The following is a 17,490-nucleotide window of genomic DNA, read 5'->3' as shown; positions in this document are numbered from 1 at the left end:
CAATAATGGCATCAATAACAGTTTTGCTCATCTTTCTGCCTTTCTGGTGGCTTACAGCGGTTGAAAGCACCCTCTTTAAGAGCAGAAGGAAAAACAGGTACACTGTGCTATTTTGTTTGTATGGCAATATTGCTAGGAAAGTAGTGTGTTGAGAGTGAAGCAGAGTTATAAAAATCCCTCTGGAAAAGGCAGGTGGTACCATTCCTTGGAGTGTGCAGTGTACTGCATCAAGCTGTCCTTGGCATCTGTCATTGTCTGCTTGTCAGGAGAATGGGCATTGCTTCTGGATAGTACAGATGGGAGGAAGGAAGTTTCTTGGACTTTCTGCAGTAGCTGCTCTCACTCAAAAGTGCAGTTGTGGTACTCTCACAAGGTAATCATATTTATAAGGAACTTCATTCATTAATTGAGGCCCTTAATATCCAGGAATCTACATGAAGTTATATCAGCAGATGCTAAGAAACATGAATTTCCTGTTACTACAACCTCCCCTAGGAATGCCCTGGCCATGCAGTGCCTGCATTGCACCACTCTTCTCTCCTGTTGCATAACAGGCCACTAGTGTCCTGCTGTGATCTGCTCCAGCTGTTGCTGATTTCCCTTTGTCACTGTGCTGAAAATCCACTTCCTTGCTCCCCAGCAATTCAGATAGTGCTCATGGGAAGTGCCAGTGCATCAGCTGGTTCTTACACACACTTTGTCTTTTATACAGGGCTCTGTCACTGCATTGCAGTTTTGAGTTCCTCTTTCATCAGCCTTTCAATAACAGGGGGTAGCAGAACTGTCTTTAATCACTGATGTGTAGGCTACGTAGCCTCAGGAATAATCTTCGTGTATCTCTATTTTAGCAATCCCCAAATGCTGGCTTGCTCCAGTGACCAAGGACATGGGATTTTTTCAAAATACCTTTCCTAAAGTCCTGTTTAGAAATGGGGAAACTTTCCATGTTATCTGAGATGGAGAAAGAGGAAGAACACTCCTTGAATTGGCTTAGAGCTAAGAAGAAATTTAGCTTGAGCTTGAGCTTCAAGAGAGAATTCCATTACTTTTCCCAGCTGACTGGCGATCTAAACTTTGTTTCTTTCTATCAGAACCTTATAGTTGTCATGTATATTTTTACAGGCGCTTAAGATGTTATGCAATTAACTTGGACACAGTAACTCACCTTCAGTTGCAGTCATTTTCTCTTACATCACAGGGCTCTCATAAATCACACCTAACCAAGTAAATAAATCTCTCAGTCCCCACCAAACACCATGATTAAATTTCAGTCCTTTAAAATAAAGATGAATGCATTTAGTAAATGCAAATAACTAGAACTGACATCCTTAAAAATGATCTCCTTGCATAGAATTTGAACTAGAGAAATGCATTTACTTTTAACAATGTGAATGTTAATCATCTGGCAGAAAGAGCATACAATACACATGAAAGTTGACCATGGAATGGGTCTGTATTTGACACTTTCAGGGACCAGAAAGAGAAGCCTACAGAAGGAGGAGGGAAATAGAATGAATCTGAGATAGAAAAGTACTCATGTGCACACTACTGACAGTCATTCTGTACTCATAAGAATCTTTTGCAACACAAGAGTTTAATTATTTGCATTAGTTTGGCAGTTAATTTTTGTTAAAAAACAAACAAACAAACAAAAAAGTGGCCTCCCCAGAGGAGGGCCACTAAGATGAGCAGGGGGCTGAAGCACCTCTCCTGTGAGGAAAGGTTGAGGGAACTAGGCTTGTTTAGCTTGGAGAAGGGAAGGCTGCGGGGAGACCTTGTTGTGGCCTTCCAGTAGAATCACTGAATCATAGAATCACAAGGTTGGAAAGGACCTACAAGATCATCTAGTCCAACTGTCTTCCCTTTACCATACCTACAGAAAACCACTAAACCATATCTCTTAGCTCCTTATTTAGATGCCTCTTGAACACTGCCAGTGATGGTGACCCCACCACCTCCCCAGGCAGCCATTCCAGTGCCTGACCACACTCTGAGAGAAGTTCCTTCCCATGTCTAGTCTAAACCTCATCTGATACAACTTGCGGCCATTTCCTTGGGCCCTGTTTGTTGCCTGGGAGAAGAGGCCAAGCCCCTCTTCAAGTATTTGAAGAGAGTGTATAAACACAAGGGTCGACAGTGATAGGACAAGGGGGAATGATTTTAAACGGAGGGGAGGTTTAGGTTGGTTATTAGGAGGAAGTTTTCCACCCAGAAGGTGGTGACACACTGGAACATGTTGCACAAGGAGGCTGTGGATGCCCCATCCCTGCAGGCATTCAAGGCCAGGCTGGATGTGGCTCTGGGCAGCCTGGTCTGGTGGTTGGTGACCCTGCACACAGCAGGGGGTTGAAACTGGATGAGCATTGTGGTTCTTTTCAACCCAGGCCATGCTATGATTCTGTGTAATGCAAACACCAGTGCAATTTCATTTTCATGTGTTTCTTTCCACTAGGATCAGTAAGGCTTCTCAGTTAGCCTTGTGTGGGATCAGGTATTTTTGTCAATCCATTTGCATGAGATATAGAACCTTTGCTCTGTGTTGTTCTCTTCTCCATGTGCATTTAAATGGTTATTCTTAGAGGATGTTGAAATCTTCTTTAAAAAAAAAAAATGCCTTCAGTGTTTCATCTGGGCGTAAAGTGTTTTTTGTTTTTAATCTGTTTTTATGTTTGTTTGTTTGTTTTGGTTTTTTTACTAGTCATACTTAAAAATTTTTACCTTAGACAGAAAATCTGTAGCATTTGGTTTCCATTTTGTGAATGATGAAGTCTCATGTGGTGGATGGTCATAGACAAAAAATATCCCATTATTTTAGAATATTAAAAGTGCTCTTGGTTCAAATCCTAAATCCTACTGGCTCCGTGGTTAGGATAAGAAAATGTGATGTTCTTTTATGGCCTCTTTAAATGAGCAGATTTTATGAAGTTAAAAAATTCATTATGGTAGAAGACTGCAGCTGAGAGGAAGTAGAAAATCCCAAGAGAAGAGCAAAGTTCTCAGGTCCACTCTTCAGAGTGCAGTAGAGTGGATGTTGAAGATTACCATATCTGAGTAATAATAAACATTGTGAGATGTAAATGACTGCCTGAAGTGATGGTAGAAGTGAATCAGCCTTATTGTATTGAACAGCTATTTTACTTGACTACACAATGTTTACAATTGTCTTTCTCCAGAAGGAACAGTGCTTTTTGAAAGTGAATGAAATCTTAAATATAGCTCTTCAGGTGGTACAAAAGATGTGCTTCTTGAAGGAAATGGCATTTTCACATTTGTGTTTAAAATTTGGGTCGAGAACTCACCATTCAGAACACTATCAGCAACAAATTTTGTGTGCAGGCTTTTTGAAATGCAGTGAAAGGCTCCCCATAATTGACTTCTGAATCCACACTGTTGCAAATGCTTGCACATACAAACTGTACGCACATGAATAGCATTTCTCATTCAGTATAGCTGTTGGCATGCATACATGCCCCCAGACATGGACTGAAACTGATCTGTGTCTTGTCTTTCTTTGTTTTGGTTTGGTTTGAATTCTTGCCTTAAATAAGAGCATTTCAGTTCACAGTAAAACACATACCACATGATGTCCTTTTAATGCCATAAGTAATTAAGTAGAACTAACCACAGAAGTTAAAAATATAACTGATTTTATTTTAATCAAAACTGATAATTCTTTGCTTTTCCTTTCCGAGTTTAATTCTAAGAAATATATGCAGTGTGTCTGAATTGCAACTTCCAAAAAGTTTGACTTAGGCTTCTCTATGGATCACTGTAGGTACAGCTGAGCTATATTCAGTCTCTGTACTGACTGGCAAACTTATTTATCTTTCTGTTTCAAAAAAGAAAAAAAAAGGAAGGGAAGGGAAGGGAAGGGAAGGGAAGGGAAGGGAAGGGAAGGGAAGGGAAGGGAAGGGAAGGGAAGGGAAGGGAAGGGAAGGGAAGGGAAGGGAAGGGAAGGGAAGGGAAGGGAAGGGAAGGGAAGGGAAGGGAAGGGAAGGGAAGGGAAGGGAAGAATAAATTATTTTTGATGATCCTATTTCAATATTTTTAACATATACAATGAAATGGAGTCACAGAGCTTGCTGGAACAAAACTCAACAGTACCTACAGTGATCCACACAAGTTCCGGATATCTACAAATATTGTGGTTGTACCTTTGTTATAAATGGAGGGAGCTTCTTTGTCACAGCCTGATTGGGTAGGAAGAGATGAAATTTTTCAGCATACATTTGCTGTTACGTGTTTTTATCTTTGCATGGCATGGTTGTGTATAACATGTGCTTTTGTCATCTGCTGTACGGATAAATCTATGGAAAGACCTGGAAATGTGACCAGAAAACCATTTCTTTGTACTTAGATAAGCTTGCCAAAAGTTGCCATGTTGAGTTTTCTTTTTCTGAAGAAAACCCTTGTCACCACAGCTGTGGTAAATGATGGAAATAGCCGAAAGGAAATGATTACACAGAGCAGTTTTACTTTCTCCCCCAAGTTTTCACATGATAGTATGTCTCCCTTGCAGTTAACACAAAACCATTCCAAGAACTCAGTCATTCAGTAATTTAATGCCCTTCAGTAGCAGGTGGTGTAATCTTGAGCCTTTCCTTGATCTCAGCTTTGACAGGTTTAATAATTTTCAGAGAATAATCAAGAGAGACCGTTTATATAAACTCCCACCTCTACCTGGTGGCATTAGTGAAGCACATTTTTGCCTGTTTGCCATGTCAAATGCTCAAGAACAGCATGCATACTCCTTACATCCATTTAAGCAATAACAGAATGTTCATGTATTGATTTTAGAGTGTCTTTTAAACCACTCAAATGAATTACAATATGAGCATTGGAGCATTTGTGAGTTGTCCAAATGGGCATTGATCTTACATAGTGACCTTGCTTCCACAAGGATCATTCTCTTTATTCCTTCTGTTTTTCTCTCTAGTTTGCCTCGCCACTGTGTAACATTACATTAAGATGCAGCCTCCTATCTTTCGATGTGCCTTAAACATTTTTGTTGTAATAAAAGAAAGAAAATTATATTCCACACGTTTGCCCTGAATTCAGCATTAACGTCATAATAGCATTTTTTCTCATTCAAATCAATGTAAATGAGAACACAGGCAGGTCAAGGGGGTTTTCTCTATAAAGGGTTGTTGTTTTTTTTTGTGAGCATATAAACAGACTGAATGGGATCAGACTGCAGACTCTCAGCCCATACTAAATACAGGATACTTTCTCTTCTGAGGTTTATCAAAGCTCAGCACTTCATTGTTGCATCTTGAAGTATCCTGCACAAAGTCTGCAGCATGAATCAGTTTCTGGAGCACTAAAGAGTAACTGCAGCAGGTTTCTGTGGGTCCTCAGGCTTCACAAAGGAATGTTGGGGTGGGATGAGTGCCCCACTCCAGTTGGGTGGCACTGCTTGCTGCTGTCCTGTGAGGTCTTGTTGCTGCTTTCTGTAGTCTCCTGGTAGTGCAACTGAGTGCCTACACAAATATGTACTCATTGGCAAGAAAGCAGCATGGATATGCTTCACTAAAAACGTCCGAAGTGGCCAAGATGATAGAATTTAAGCCATGGCCTGAAGTGCAGTGTGAGATGGTTGTCGCTGTTTCCTTGTCTGGTTGTGCTCCTGGGGAATGATTCACAGAAGAGCAGAAGTGCTGCAGTTATTCTGGCTTTTTTTTTTCTTCAACTTCCTGTACTGTGTGATCTGGGGCTGTGTTTATGTGTTATTAGTCAAATCCACATTTAATTGCAGAGGTAAAATGATGCCTTAGGTTAGAGCAAAAGGCAGCACAGAGTTTCACACACAAAATTACAGGCCTTTGTTAGAAATCGGACTCCCCCAAGCACAGCTCCGGTCACTGGGTGCTGAATGTGACTACCGCCACTTCTTCCTGCTCTTATTCAAAGACTAAGAAATGCATAAAAGATTTAGAAAGATCTTTCATTCTATGTGTTCACTGCAGTGTGTGAGTTAAAAACATGTCTAGACAGGTGCATAGAGCTGAATTAAACGCAATTAATTTACTATAGTGTTCATACCTTTATTTAAACCTGCCTTTATGTAATACGGTCATTAGAAAGAAACTACCTTGAAGTAAATCTGTTTTTCTTTGGTCAAATAAAGCAACTTTCTTTCTGAATTACAGTATCTGCACTGTATCCACTGAAGGCTGTGTCAAAGAGAGCTTAAATTTGCATCTCCATTTCAGAGTTCTGTTTTGCTTTCCTTCTTATCTTTCCTCATGTAGAATCACAGCTGACAGAAGTGAACCCAAAGGGGATGACCTTGACAATGTGACGTAAAGCCTGTCTGTGTTGTCCAGCACCTGGTACTGCCTGTTCCTTTCACCTTGACTGAATCACAGTGATGTACATTGTAATAGGAGCTGATATGGATCATTTATAAGTAATTGGGATTGCTTTTGTACACGTAAGACCAGAATCAGCATGATAGGTACATTTATTAAAACTCAGAAAACAGGATTTACTTTTTTTTTTCTTTTTTCTTTTTTCTTTTTCTTTTTTTAAATTCAGGCTTTTATGGAGCTATATTTATTTCAGTGGATGGATGGATAGCCAGGTAGACAGCCTGGCATTAGTGATCCAGGAGCCTTCTTACTATTTCCTGTTATATAGTTAGCTTCGTGAAATTAAATATTCTTTAGATTGTAAGCAGGTTTGGCAAATGTCTTACAGGTGCTATCTGTGCAAGAGAAGGAGTTACAGAACCAGTTACTTGTTCCAACTGTGGGGACAGCGCACACACACGCAAAAAAAACCAAAAAAAAACAACAAAACAACAACAACAACAACAACAAAAAACCTAGGGAAAAAAGCCAGAGTGCTGGGGAACACTCTTAGACTGCACTGAGACTACAGCAGAGGAATGCACATCTCTCCCCATGCAGCTGAAGTGCCACAGTAGGTGTCAGCCCTGGTAACCAGGCTCTCCATCTTGCAGATTGTATGTACAAGCACACAGGGAATATGCAGAGCAACAAAGAGAAAGCCTTTACATGCTACACTGCCATGCCCATGTAATTCCAGATACTTATTTCTACACACAACACGTGCAGGCTTGAGTGTACCTGCGCTTTCATTTCCTCTAAGAATGATAGTGTCCAATTGCAGTAGAAATAACTGTTCAGCTTCATAGTATCATAGTATCATGTGGGTTGGAAGGGACCTTAGAGATCATTGAGTCCAACCCCCTGGGATTCGAGCCTCCTGTGTAGCAGAGCGGCACTTCTACCACTTGTGCCACAGGGGGGATTCGAACCCAGGGCCTTGGTGTTGCAACGTGGCATTCCTACCACTTGCGCCACCGGGGCACACAAGTCAGAGTTAAATAACTGGAGAGCACACAGAGAAGATGGGAATATGAGAGCTAGCAAACAAGGTGTGCTAATCAGCTTGGTATCATAGAATCCTTAGAATTGGAAAGAGCCTTTAAAGGTCATCTCGTCCAACTCCCCTACAATGCAAAGGGACACCACAACCCAGGGTCTGATCCAGCCACACCTTGGAAGTCTCCGAGGATGGGACAACAGCCACATCATTGGGCAACCTGTTCCAGTGCCTCCCACTCTCACTGTGAAAGACTGTTTCATTATATTTAACCTAAATCAACCCTCTTCAAATTTGAAGCCAGTTCCCCTTGTTCTATCACACAGACCTTACTTAAATCTACCATGTAAATCTTGAAAGGATTCCATTGGTTTTGAGGAGCACTTTATAGTCTTTTTCTTTACCTTGACAAGAGGAAAAGAGTCAAAATCCCACAGTTTTCAAAAGAAACAACTGCCCACTACCCTTGTGTGACATAAAATATACCTGTGTTTAAAAATGCATCGTGGCACTATCTAGTTTTTAGTGTATATTCCCTGTTTGTACTGCTCTTGGAAGAACAGGAGGCTGCTTTCATGGACTAAATAGGAACTTATGGATGTATCTAAAGTTTAATCCTTTGGGAATCACATACTCTTTTGCCATTTCTGTTAGGCAAAAGAAGGGGACATTTACTGCTGAAAAGCCAACAGGCCACGATAATTTACTTTAAATTTAGGCAAAAGCACTTTTTGCCTTTGTAGATGAATATCTTGAATCTCTGCACATCAGAATGCTTTTAACTGCTGCTTTCAATTAGAAATAATAAGGTTAAAGAGGCAACCTCATTTAAAATATACAGGAAGGGAAAAAATTATTTTCGACTAAGCAAGAAGGATAAGTTCTGCACTGGAAGTTTCATGTGTACAGTGAGAATCCCCAGTGTACATTTTAATTGGCATTTAATATCTAAGCTCCTCAGTGAAATCCCAGTTGCTTGTGAAAAGCTGCTGTTTAACACCTACCTAGTGGTCTTGAGGTAGAAGGTCAAAGTCCATTACTGAGAGAATAATTAAGGGTTTGGTCCTCAACTTGGCTAATTTGATCCAGTTCCTCTGAAGTTAATGGGGCTTGACTGATTTACATGAGCTGATAAGTTATCTTCAGCTCTGTAGTTTGTGAGTAAAATAATTTTCTTCCTCCTTGAAAGCAAAACTTCAGTTATTAGCTAAGATCTTCATAATCTTTTAAGAAATGTTCTACAATGAGAGATCACAATGAAACTTAATGGTATTTAGTGCGTGGGGATAGGACTAGGGGTAATGGGATGAAAGTACAGCATAGGAAGTTCCACACAAATGTGCGGAAGAACTTCTTTACAGTGAGGGTGACGGAGCACTGGAACAGGCTGCCCAGGGAGGTGGTGGAGTCTCCTTCTCTGGAGATATTTAAGATCCGCCTGGACGCCTTCCTGTGTGACATGGTGTAGGGAGCCTGCTTTGGCAGGGGGGTTGGACTCGATGATCTCTAGAGGTCCCTTCCAACCCCTACAATTCTGTGATTCTGTGATTCTGTATTAATCAGCTATAGGTGCCAAGCCAGAGGGTTGACAGAGATAAAGGTGAAAGTCTGCTCAACTTTAAGGTGCCTGTAGAGTGAACTTTTCATGCACTTGTCTTTGGTGAGTTGAGTAACACAGAGCAGGATAGACTGGGCTGCTGCTCCTAATTGTCCATGTGTACCTTATGTAGGTAGATTGTCATTCTGCTGTTGTAATATGTAATATCCTGGTATAAACTAAATGCAGATAATGCCTGTATACAGTTTCTTCAATATCAACTGGAAAAACAAAGTTTAATGGAAGATCAGACTGGATGTTCAAAGATGCTGCACTATATTATTCCGAATATCACAATACTTAATATGCCATTTGCTGAATAAAACTTGAGTTGTTAATAATGCATGGGATTACCATAAATCCACTAATGGGTGGTATCAGTGAGAGCTGCTGAACGAATTGAAAAGTAGGATAATTCAAATATAAGCATGCATTAGGAAGGGATTTAAGGGAAAAAAACTGTCTTAGTGTTTTCTGCTGCACTTTGATGGAAGTAGATTTTTGTTTGGTGAGAAACATTCAGAGTTACTCTTCCTTAACAGCAATAGCCAGATCTAGATGAGTAGGTGAAGGTTTAGTATGAGAACATACATTTAATAAAAGTGAACAGGTTAAACTCTCCCATATCCATACTACCCAACAGTAATTTGCAAATAACAACTGATTGAAAATGCTTTCTTTTGAAAAATGATGAAAAATTACAGCCTTGTTTAATTTTGATGTATTCAATATGTTCCAACATGAATAAAGTGACTGCTGTGGATGGACGTGACAAACAGCAGTATGGTAGCTGGGATAATTAGCTGGTGTGCAGAAAAAGGGCAACTTAAACCATCTAAAACGTGACCCGTTCTCAGCAGTAGGAGTATTGCCCCCACTGCAGATCTCCTTTATCTTCCCTGCCCACTATAAAGACACCACTCAAAGAAAATCATATAGTGTGTGTTGTTTACTTAGATGGGTAATGGCCAGGACAAGACTGAGCCCTGATCCTCTGTACAAAGGAGACAGTGTGGATTGTGGTGTCTCAGCTTTCTCATGTTTGCCTGTAGATCAGTTTGTATATAAAATAAAAAGAAGGGAATTCAGAGGACAATCAAGGGTAGCTGAATAACAAAGCTGGAACTTGTTTCCACATTTTATTCTTTTTAGCCCTACCAAAATAACACCTATGTTATTTTGGCTAATGCGTCTTCAGCAGAAAAGTTAAATTAGATTTAAAGCTTTTAAAGTTTGGATCAAGAGACCACACTATCTGCCATACCATAATCTGCATTTATAGCACAGGAAGATGGAAAATGAGCTTGTAACTGAACCTGACAGAAGAATCCTGAAGACAGTTCATAGAGTTCCGTAATACTGCTTTCCAGGAAACACAGATAATTCAGATACAGGGGGTGCAAAACATGCTTTTCTCCAACTGCAAACACGCGATTTATAAAACTGCAAAATTTTCGCACAAAGTCTTGAAGAGGGAAAAAAGCAGGAATGCGTAGTACTGCTCTGATCACGAGATTTTCTGCATGTACTGCTCCAAGTGATACTGCTTGATGACCAAGAAGTTTCACAGTTGTCAAATAGCGTTTAATAGATTTTGTCAGATTTTTTATTAAAATACATATTTTTAACTTAATAATTGTATCTGCACGTATTCACAAGGCATTTGTCTCATAGGAAGATAAGGTGGGACTAAATCTGTGGGCCGCAGTCTTCCCTGCTTCTGTCTGTGCAGCACAAACTTGCCCACCTGTGTGTGACAGTATGGCTGTGCAGACCCTGGCTGCTCATGTCCCTCTCCACATGTGCTTTGGCAAACTGTTCTTTTATATTTTTTCAGTATTTCCAAAGTCTTCACTACTAACAAATAGATACTGTAGAAGTCTAAAGCATCTTATTTGGGAAAGAGAATACCAAATTCTTTTTCAGCAGACATGGACAGTATGATATTCTAGGGACCAGTGGCCCAGCGCTCAGGTGGAGTCATCATTGTATCAGTCAGTATGACAGACGTTACAGATAGAAGCAATTGACAACATCCAATTCTTTTCAATTTTGCTCAGAACTTTTTGGTACTAACTTTCACCCTCAAGCTGTGTGAGTTAGCCTGGCTGAGCACAATGGTTGCAGTCAGACCATTCAGCAGTATCCTGCCAGATGCTTAACTGGAAAGGCTCTGGCATGTGTGAACTCTCTCTTTGGCTACATACTCCTTTAAAAATATCATCAGCTTCATGAGTTTTCATCAACAAATCTCTTTGTGCACTGTCTTAATTATAGACTGCTTCTCTTTTTGTTTCATTTGAATGCAAATCCTCTTCCTGAAAGTGGAACAATGGAAATGTCCACAGCCCTCACTTCTGCAGATCAGGGTTCAGGTTTCAGGAATCAAAAGAAAAGAGCTGTGCCAAGCCTAGAGAAAATTAGAGCGCTTAAAATGCCTTTGAATTGTAATATTTCATGGGCAACATAATGTTAATGGCACTGTGCAGTAATTAGGAATCAGTTGTGTGTATATGCTGTGCCCTACAACGTACAATAACATCAGCTATTAATTGGATACTGCTGTTTTCATTTATTGGAAAGAAAAGGATCTGTCCTGTACACTGAAATAATCTCCAAATACTTTGAAAGAAACCACCTATATTCATAACCGTTCTTACTGAGCCTTCAAAAGGATCTCTTCTGATAAAGATGCAGTGCTTGCAACAGATCTGCTTCAGGAGGAGGTAGGTCAGTAAGAAATTGCTAAGTCAATACTTGAATTAATTGAATAGTTTAAACCAAAGGACAATAATTGAAAGATTCAGCCTCCTAAGTCTTTGTACTGTGAGAGTGTCAGCATGACTGCAGTGACAAAAGCTGTTCCTGGGAGATCCTCCTTCCTGCGACATGAATCAGGAAATGAATCATTCTTCCTGTAGCATCTTGACAATTAAGAATAAGGACAACGTACAACAGCCAATTAGGGAACCTGTTCATTTCTGAGCGTTGCTAACTCATGACCACGTGCTGCATGTTTTTAAACACTTCAGTGGCATACTGGCCCTTCTGCTGAATTCAAACCAGAGAGGCAAAATGAAACATTTTAACTGGTTTGTATGGCCCAGAGGGCTGCCCTTCACATCATACAGGGTTGAATCTTCCTGTACTTTGGTAAGTAGCCATTAACAAATGATTACAGCAGATGAACTAGTACAGTAAATGTCTTAGATACTGATACCGTAAGACCAATAACAGTGTTTAAAACATAAATCTTTTAAACTAAAAATATGTTACCAAGATTATATCCAACATTTATTTTCCATAACAAGTGGAAAGAAAGAAACCTTTCCTTTGAAAGTAATTCCTTTCTCAAACTTAAACGTATCAGTTCTAGTAGTGGCAAAATAACATGTGCTGCTACCATATTGTGATTATACTCTATTACAGCTTTTTTCTTCACATTCCCGTAGTAAAAAGAAATTTGTTCTATTTTTGTCAGCACTGAGGGCAGAATAGTCTGAGTGAATTCATTTTCACTGATTTTTAGAGTTGTCTGTAAACAAGATTTATTAAAATAACTGAGGATTTTGTAATTTGCACAGCATTTAACTCAGAATTTGGAAGTGCTAGAAGTACTAATATACTTAGAATTGATTTGTCTTTAAATTAGGGAGGAGTTGCAGATATTGCTGTTTCCTAATGGAGTCATAATCAATTCTTAACCATTGAGATCATGCTTATTTTTTGAGAGTGCATATTTGAGGGAAGAACTGTGACATTGCTCTGGGGAGAAAAGCAACCTGATACAGTCAGCATGTATGGCAATGCCATACACAAATTACATCTTGCATTTTTCTGTGCTAGTGAAGCATTTCCTTGTTAGGGTGCAAAAGTCAAAAGGATGCTGTTCAGAAGTGCTGGGCTGCCACCCCTGGGCTCAGGGCATTGGGAAGTTTGTGGAACCGTTTCATCAAATGTTGGCTGACATCACAGCCTTCTAAAAATTCCTGTTAACTTATCCCTCATTCTTACACACCTGTTACTGTTATTCTAAAACTTACTGCATGAATTGTACCCTTCTGCCATTACTCACTTCATGTCTTCCCATCTAAGCAGGGAGGAGCACGCATATCTATCTGCTGCTGAGCCACAGTGTCTGCCCTCTGCAGAGGGTTTCTCCTCTCCTGTAGATAATCAAGAGGGAAGCCACATCTGTCCTTTTCAATATAGGAGGCTGCAGGGATGAAAATGCACCAGCCCAGTCAGTGTGTGCTGCAGAGGAGTTCTGGGCATACGGAGAGTAGGAGCAAAGGGCTCAGTTTGCCCTCATGTCATGGCAGCCACCTGCCTCTCTCTTAGCAGCTACAAATCTCAGCTTCATTTTGAAGCTGTGTCTCTGATGAGATCTTGCACCAGCACTGTTCACTCCATCTCTTCTGTCTGCCTGGTTTGACAGTCTGTCCTTGGCCAGAGCTGTGCTTTGGTCAGTGGGCGGTTCATTTAGTTTGGATTCTTGGGATTTGATTTTTTTTTTTCCCCCTTTACTCAGTTATGTCATTTGTTGTGTATAAATCAACCTAATATCAACTAGAATAACTAATGATGAAGACTATGGGTCCTCTGAAAAAAAAATAAAATAAAATTTAAAACTGCTTTTAAAGTGACATAATTAGTATTCTCTGAAGTAATGCAAATTAATGCAATTGTTGCTAATTTCTCCTTATTTGTATTCAACTCTGAAAGCATCTTTCTTAGCAGTGTTGTTGGATTTCTCTTTTCCCTCCCAGTAACATTTGCATCGTAATCTTCCTTTCTACCCTTCTCTGACCATCTTAGATGATCTTGACCGTCTTTCCTTGACTCCCTGCATTGTGTTCTTTCGGATTCAAGTTTATCAGTAATTAAAGTGTCTGCTACAGTTATTCTGAATTTAGGCAAATTGATAGTATAATTCTAGAAAGTCAAATGACTGTCTTGTTTGCATTTTTGTAATGGACATGCAAGTAGAGAATAACCTTGGCAAATTTCTATTTATGAAGTAAGAGCTGAAGTCATAGCTGAGACTGTTCCATCAGCAGTGATTGTCCTCATCATGCAGTCTTCATTGCCGAAGAACAGAAGAAGCTGCACAGTTTTTAAAAATGAATTTTTAAACATATAGAGCAGAAGTGCTGAAAGGACTCAGAACCACATGGAGCAACTGCTTCCCTGATGGAAAAAATATTGGCTGCTTTACTACTCATTATTTTACAGATTGCTTTATAATCATGGTTAAGAGAATTGGACCTGGTGCATAATGTATATTCTTTAATGCTGTAATTGTGTCCTGTTGATTTTCATTCCACTGTCTATTCAGCCTCTTTAGAAATTGAATATTTTCATGAGCTACTGCATCTGAACAGTAGGTTTCCCTAAAAATGTGGGTGGGATCATTGTCTGATATCACTTAACTGCTTCTCCTGGAGTATCCAGGTAATCTTGGTGTATGCACCTATGAAAAATCTTAAGTAGTTTTTAAACCCATATATTTTACATTATTGATCATAGCAAAGTAAAATTCAATAAAATATCTTACACTATTTTAAGAATACAAGGAAATTTCACTCATTCTTGTAATAAGAGGGTTTGAAGCTGCTTTGTACAGTGTTTGATTTAACAGTGACATTTGTTTATTATATTTCCATGATCAGCATCCAGACCTTTATAAACACGTGATGTACTTGAATGTCAGTGCAGAGTGACGGGATTCAGTGCTGTCCCTTTCAGTCTCTCCTGTTGTGCCAGCTGGGGTCACACATCAGGGATGGCCCTGGCATGAGCTCAGGTCCACATGGCATCAGTGCCCCTCCTGAAGAACGCTCGCCCATTAACTTTTAACTGCCTCTTTTAACTTCAGTTACTCTTTCTAATTTTATTTTTTTTTGTTGGGTTTTTTTTTTTGGTTTGTTTTTTTTTTTTTTTTGTCAACATTATTGGACAGCATTACGCTTAATTCTAAGGGTTTGATAGCATATAATTAAAAAAGACAGCAATTCAAGGTAGAAAAATTAGAATGGTAAAAAAAAAGAAGGTAAAATATATTTGTGCCAATTCCAGTTAACCTTATGGGACATACAGAAAAGCCCACTGAAATCAGCACAAGTAACCCCATTAGTTTTTTTGGCACTTGATTTTATGCCAACTTTCATAAAGAACAACCTGTGCACTGGTGAGCTGCGTTTATGGGTAGGCTTTCCTGAAGCTGTGCAGTGCGGGCCCTGACCTTCTTCTGCCTGACACTCTAGGCAGACACAGTGCCATACACAGGTGCTGGATCGGTGCACGAGCAATGCAGTAGTGTGCATTTGATAACATAGCATTCCTCATTATCAAGTAAAGTTAATTTCAGATTGTTATCAGGCATTATACTATGATGCATATAGAAAATCTCTTAGATTTTTCCTCTTACATTTGCATGTGACTGACTATTAGCTGTTAAATTGGATTGCGATTCCATAGTCTATTTCGTTGCATTTTTAAGTAAAAATTGCCATAATCAATCTCAAAAATTCTATCAAAATATAAGAGCTGTGATCTCATAATATTTCTGTTGCTGCCACTTGATTGTAACAGTGCCATGTGAACTTTATGTGGAGGGCTAAAAAAATAATGAGATGAGCATGTGACTCAGGTAAAAATTTATATGGTGGTTTCAAAGCCATCATTCTAGAACTGTAGCCTATGTGTCCTAAATAAAAGCTTTAAGGACTCTCTGCTGGCTAAAGAAAAAGCCTCCAGACAAGACAGATATTCAGAGTTGCTCACTGTGTTTAAATTGTGAATAAAATTACTAGCTGTCCTCCAGTCTATCTTAGAATGCATATTTTTATTTTTAAAATAGTCACACCATACATATAGCAGAGACACTGCTACACTGGATATATGAAATGCCAGGTTTTTGTATAAAATTTTCTCCTTAATGATTGTTAGATGTGAAAATTAGAACAGTGCTAACTTCTGCATAAGCTACAAAGGTGTTCATGTACTACAGATTGACTGAATAGTGAACCCAGCAGGAAAAATGCCCAAAACACAATTTATTTCTGCTGGAAAGCAAATAGATGCTCCCCTGCTACAAGTGTCCTTTATCCAGTAATGGTATAATGCATAAAAACTTTAATATATTAACCCTGCAATAAAAAAGTCATCTATGAGTGGACAAGGTCTGTGAAGCCAAGTCATCTTGCTTTGCAGTGACACACACATAGTGGTTTTTAGAGCATACTTAAATTATAAGAGTACAGCCTCTGCCCATTTTCCATCCCTCTTTTCCATTATCTTTAAAACAGGAACACAGTAGAAGTTGGGGGAATATTTTATATAAAGTACCGATTATTTTTATTGCTAAGCATGGTTTTTGTTTTCCTGTGTCTGCTATACTCAAAGTAACACAACCTGTCAAGAAAATGACTCAATATAAATGTAAAATATAAAGTTGGAGCCCACCATCCCTCATATTTACTGTATTGATTTTAGTTCTACCAGAAAAAATGTATTTCATGCTATTTTGGATCTTATCTTTGATACAAAAATGAAAAAATGAGTTGTGGTTGTGGGAGGAAAAAATGAAAAACGTGGATAAGAACCTTAATACTGCAACTGAATTTTGGGTTGAGCCCACCTCAAGCTGGGAGCTACCATGCAGGTTACCATTCCATTTACAGTAATTGTCTGCTCCCTAAACGGAAGTGGTTTTCTGGTCCCAGAAATTGCACTCCTTCAGAAACTGAGCCTGTGTGGGTTCGGCTCCTGGCAAGGACAATTTTTGGCATTCAGATAGTGTGGTGCCCTAGAAATAACTACGATAGACAGAACGAATGAGTGAGGTTAGCACGCTAGTCACAGTTACAATACTGAGTCATATGTATGTATTTATTTCACAGTTGATTGCCAAAGGCAGTGCAAGAGTTTGAGGGTGGGTCCCTGCACAAAGGACATCTGCAGTACTGCTCCAAGAGCTGCACTGTATTGTCAAAGCCAAAATAAGAGATACTAAAAGGACAGTGTCCCAACTTTAGAAACACAGACAGTGGTAGTGCTGTGCTTTCTAATTACAGGAAATTAATTTGATTCTTAATTTATATTGGCTTACATTAAAAAGAAGTTGTTTATAAACTCTGTAGTGATAATTTCTCTAAAGCAGATGAAGTGATTCTTCAGTTACAAGCTTCTCAAGCAGGGACAGTCTTTTCTGTGTTCTTTGGAAACCATCTAGTGAACAGTTTGCATTCAAAGTGAAGTGATAAAAATAGGATGAAGGTTCCAGAAATTCCACTGGGGAAGGTGTTTGTGAGGATTAAAACATCTCTAATGCTTCTCCAACGGAGTGCAGATGTGCCAGTACTTAGCATGGCTTTGGTGGTGTTTGTGGGAAGGCTGACAAGATGCTGGTTTGATAATGACTCGCAGTGTTAACATGGAATTTCTTTGTAACTCTTAGGAAGAGTTGTTATCTAACCCACTGTACTTTGGAGCACCTGTAATGGAGGCTGGAGACCTGAATATTGATTATTGTCAGCTAA

General features: G+C 39.4%; 1 protein-coding gene and 1 long non-coding RNA gene across 8 annotated transcripts in view; one reads left to right on the top strand and one right to left on the bottom strand.

Moving 5' to 3' along the window:
• The window catches only part of SHISA9 (shisa family member 9), a 169,875-nt gene that overhangs the window by 91,539 nt on the left and 60,846 nt on the right, over positions 1 to 17,490 (bottom strand). For 2 of the 7 annotated variants that reach the window (XM_085513759.1, XM_085513758.1), the window contains one exon: positions 4,455 to 5,626. The exons of the other annotated variants lie outside the window; for them this stretch is intronic. In XM_085513759.1, coding sequence (XP_085369885.1) covers positions 5,481 to 5,626 — 146 coding nt within the window. In that variant the 3' untranslated portion in view covers positions 4,455 to 5,480. Of the gene's footprint in view, positions 1 to 4,454; positions 5,627 to 17,490 lie in introns of those variants that run through there. 7 annotated transcript variants of the gene reach the window in all.
• The window catches only part of LOC107320522 (uncharacterized), a 40,618-nt gene continuing 35,114 nt past the window's right edge, over positions 11,987 to 17,490 (top strand). Inside the window, exon 1 of the long non-coding RNA XR_001558299.3 lies at positions 11,987 to 12,100. This is a non-coding gene — a long non-coding RNA (uncharacterized LOC107320522). The remainder of the gene's footprint in view (positions 12,101 to 17,490) is intronic.

The sequence above is a fragment of the Coturnix japonica genome, chromosome 13 (genome assembly GCF_054131305.1).
Source record: "Coturnix japonica strain WE chromosome 13, WE-NBRP24, whole genome shotgun sequence".
Classification (NCBI taxonomy): Eukaryota; Metazoa; Chordata; class Aves; order Galliformes; family Phasianidae; genus Coturnix; species Coturnix japonica.
The sequence above is the reverse complement of the archived record's forward strand: the minus strand, read 5'-3'. Positions and strand labels throughout refer to the sequence as shown.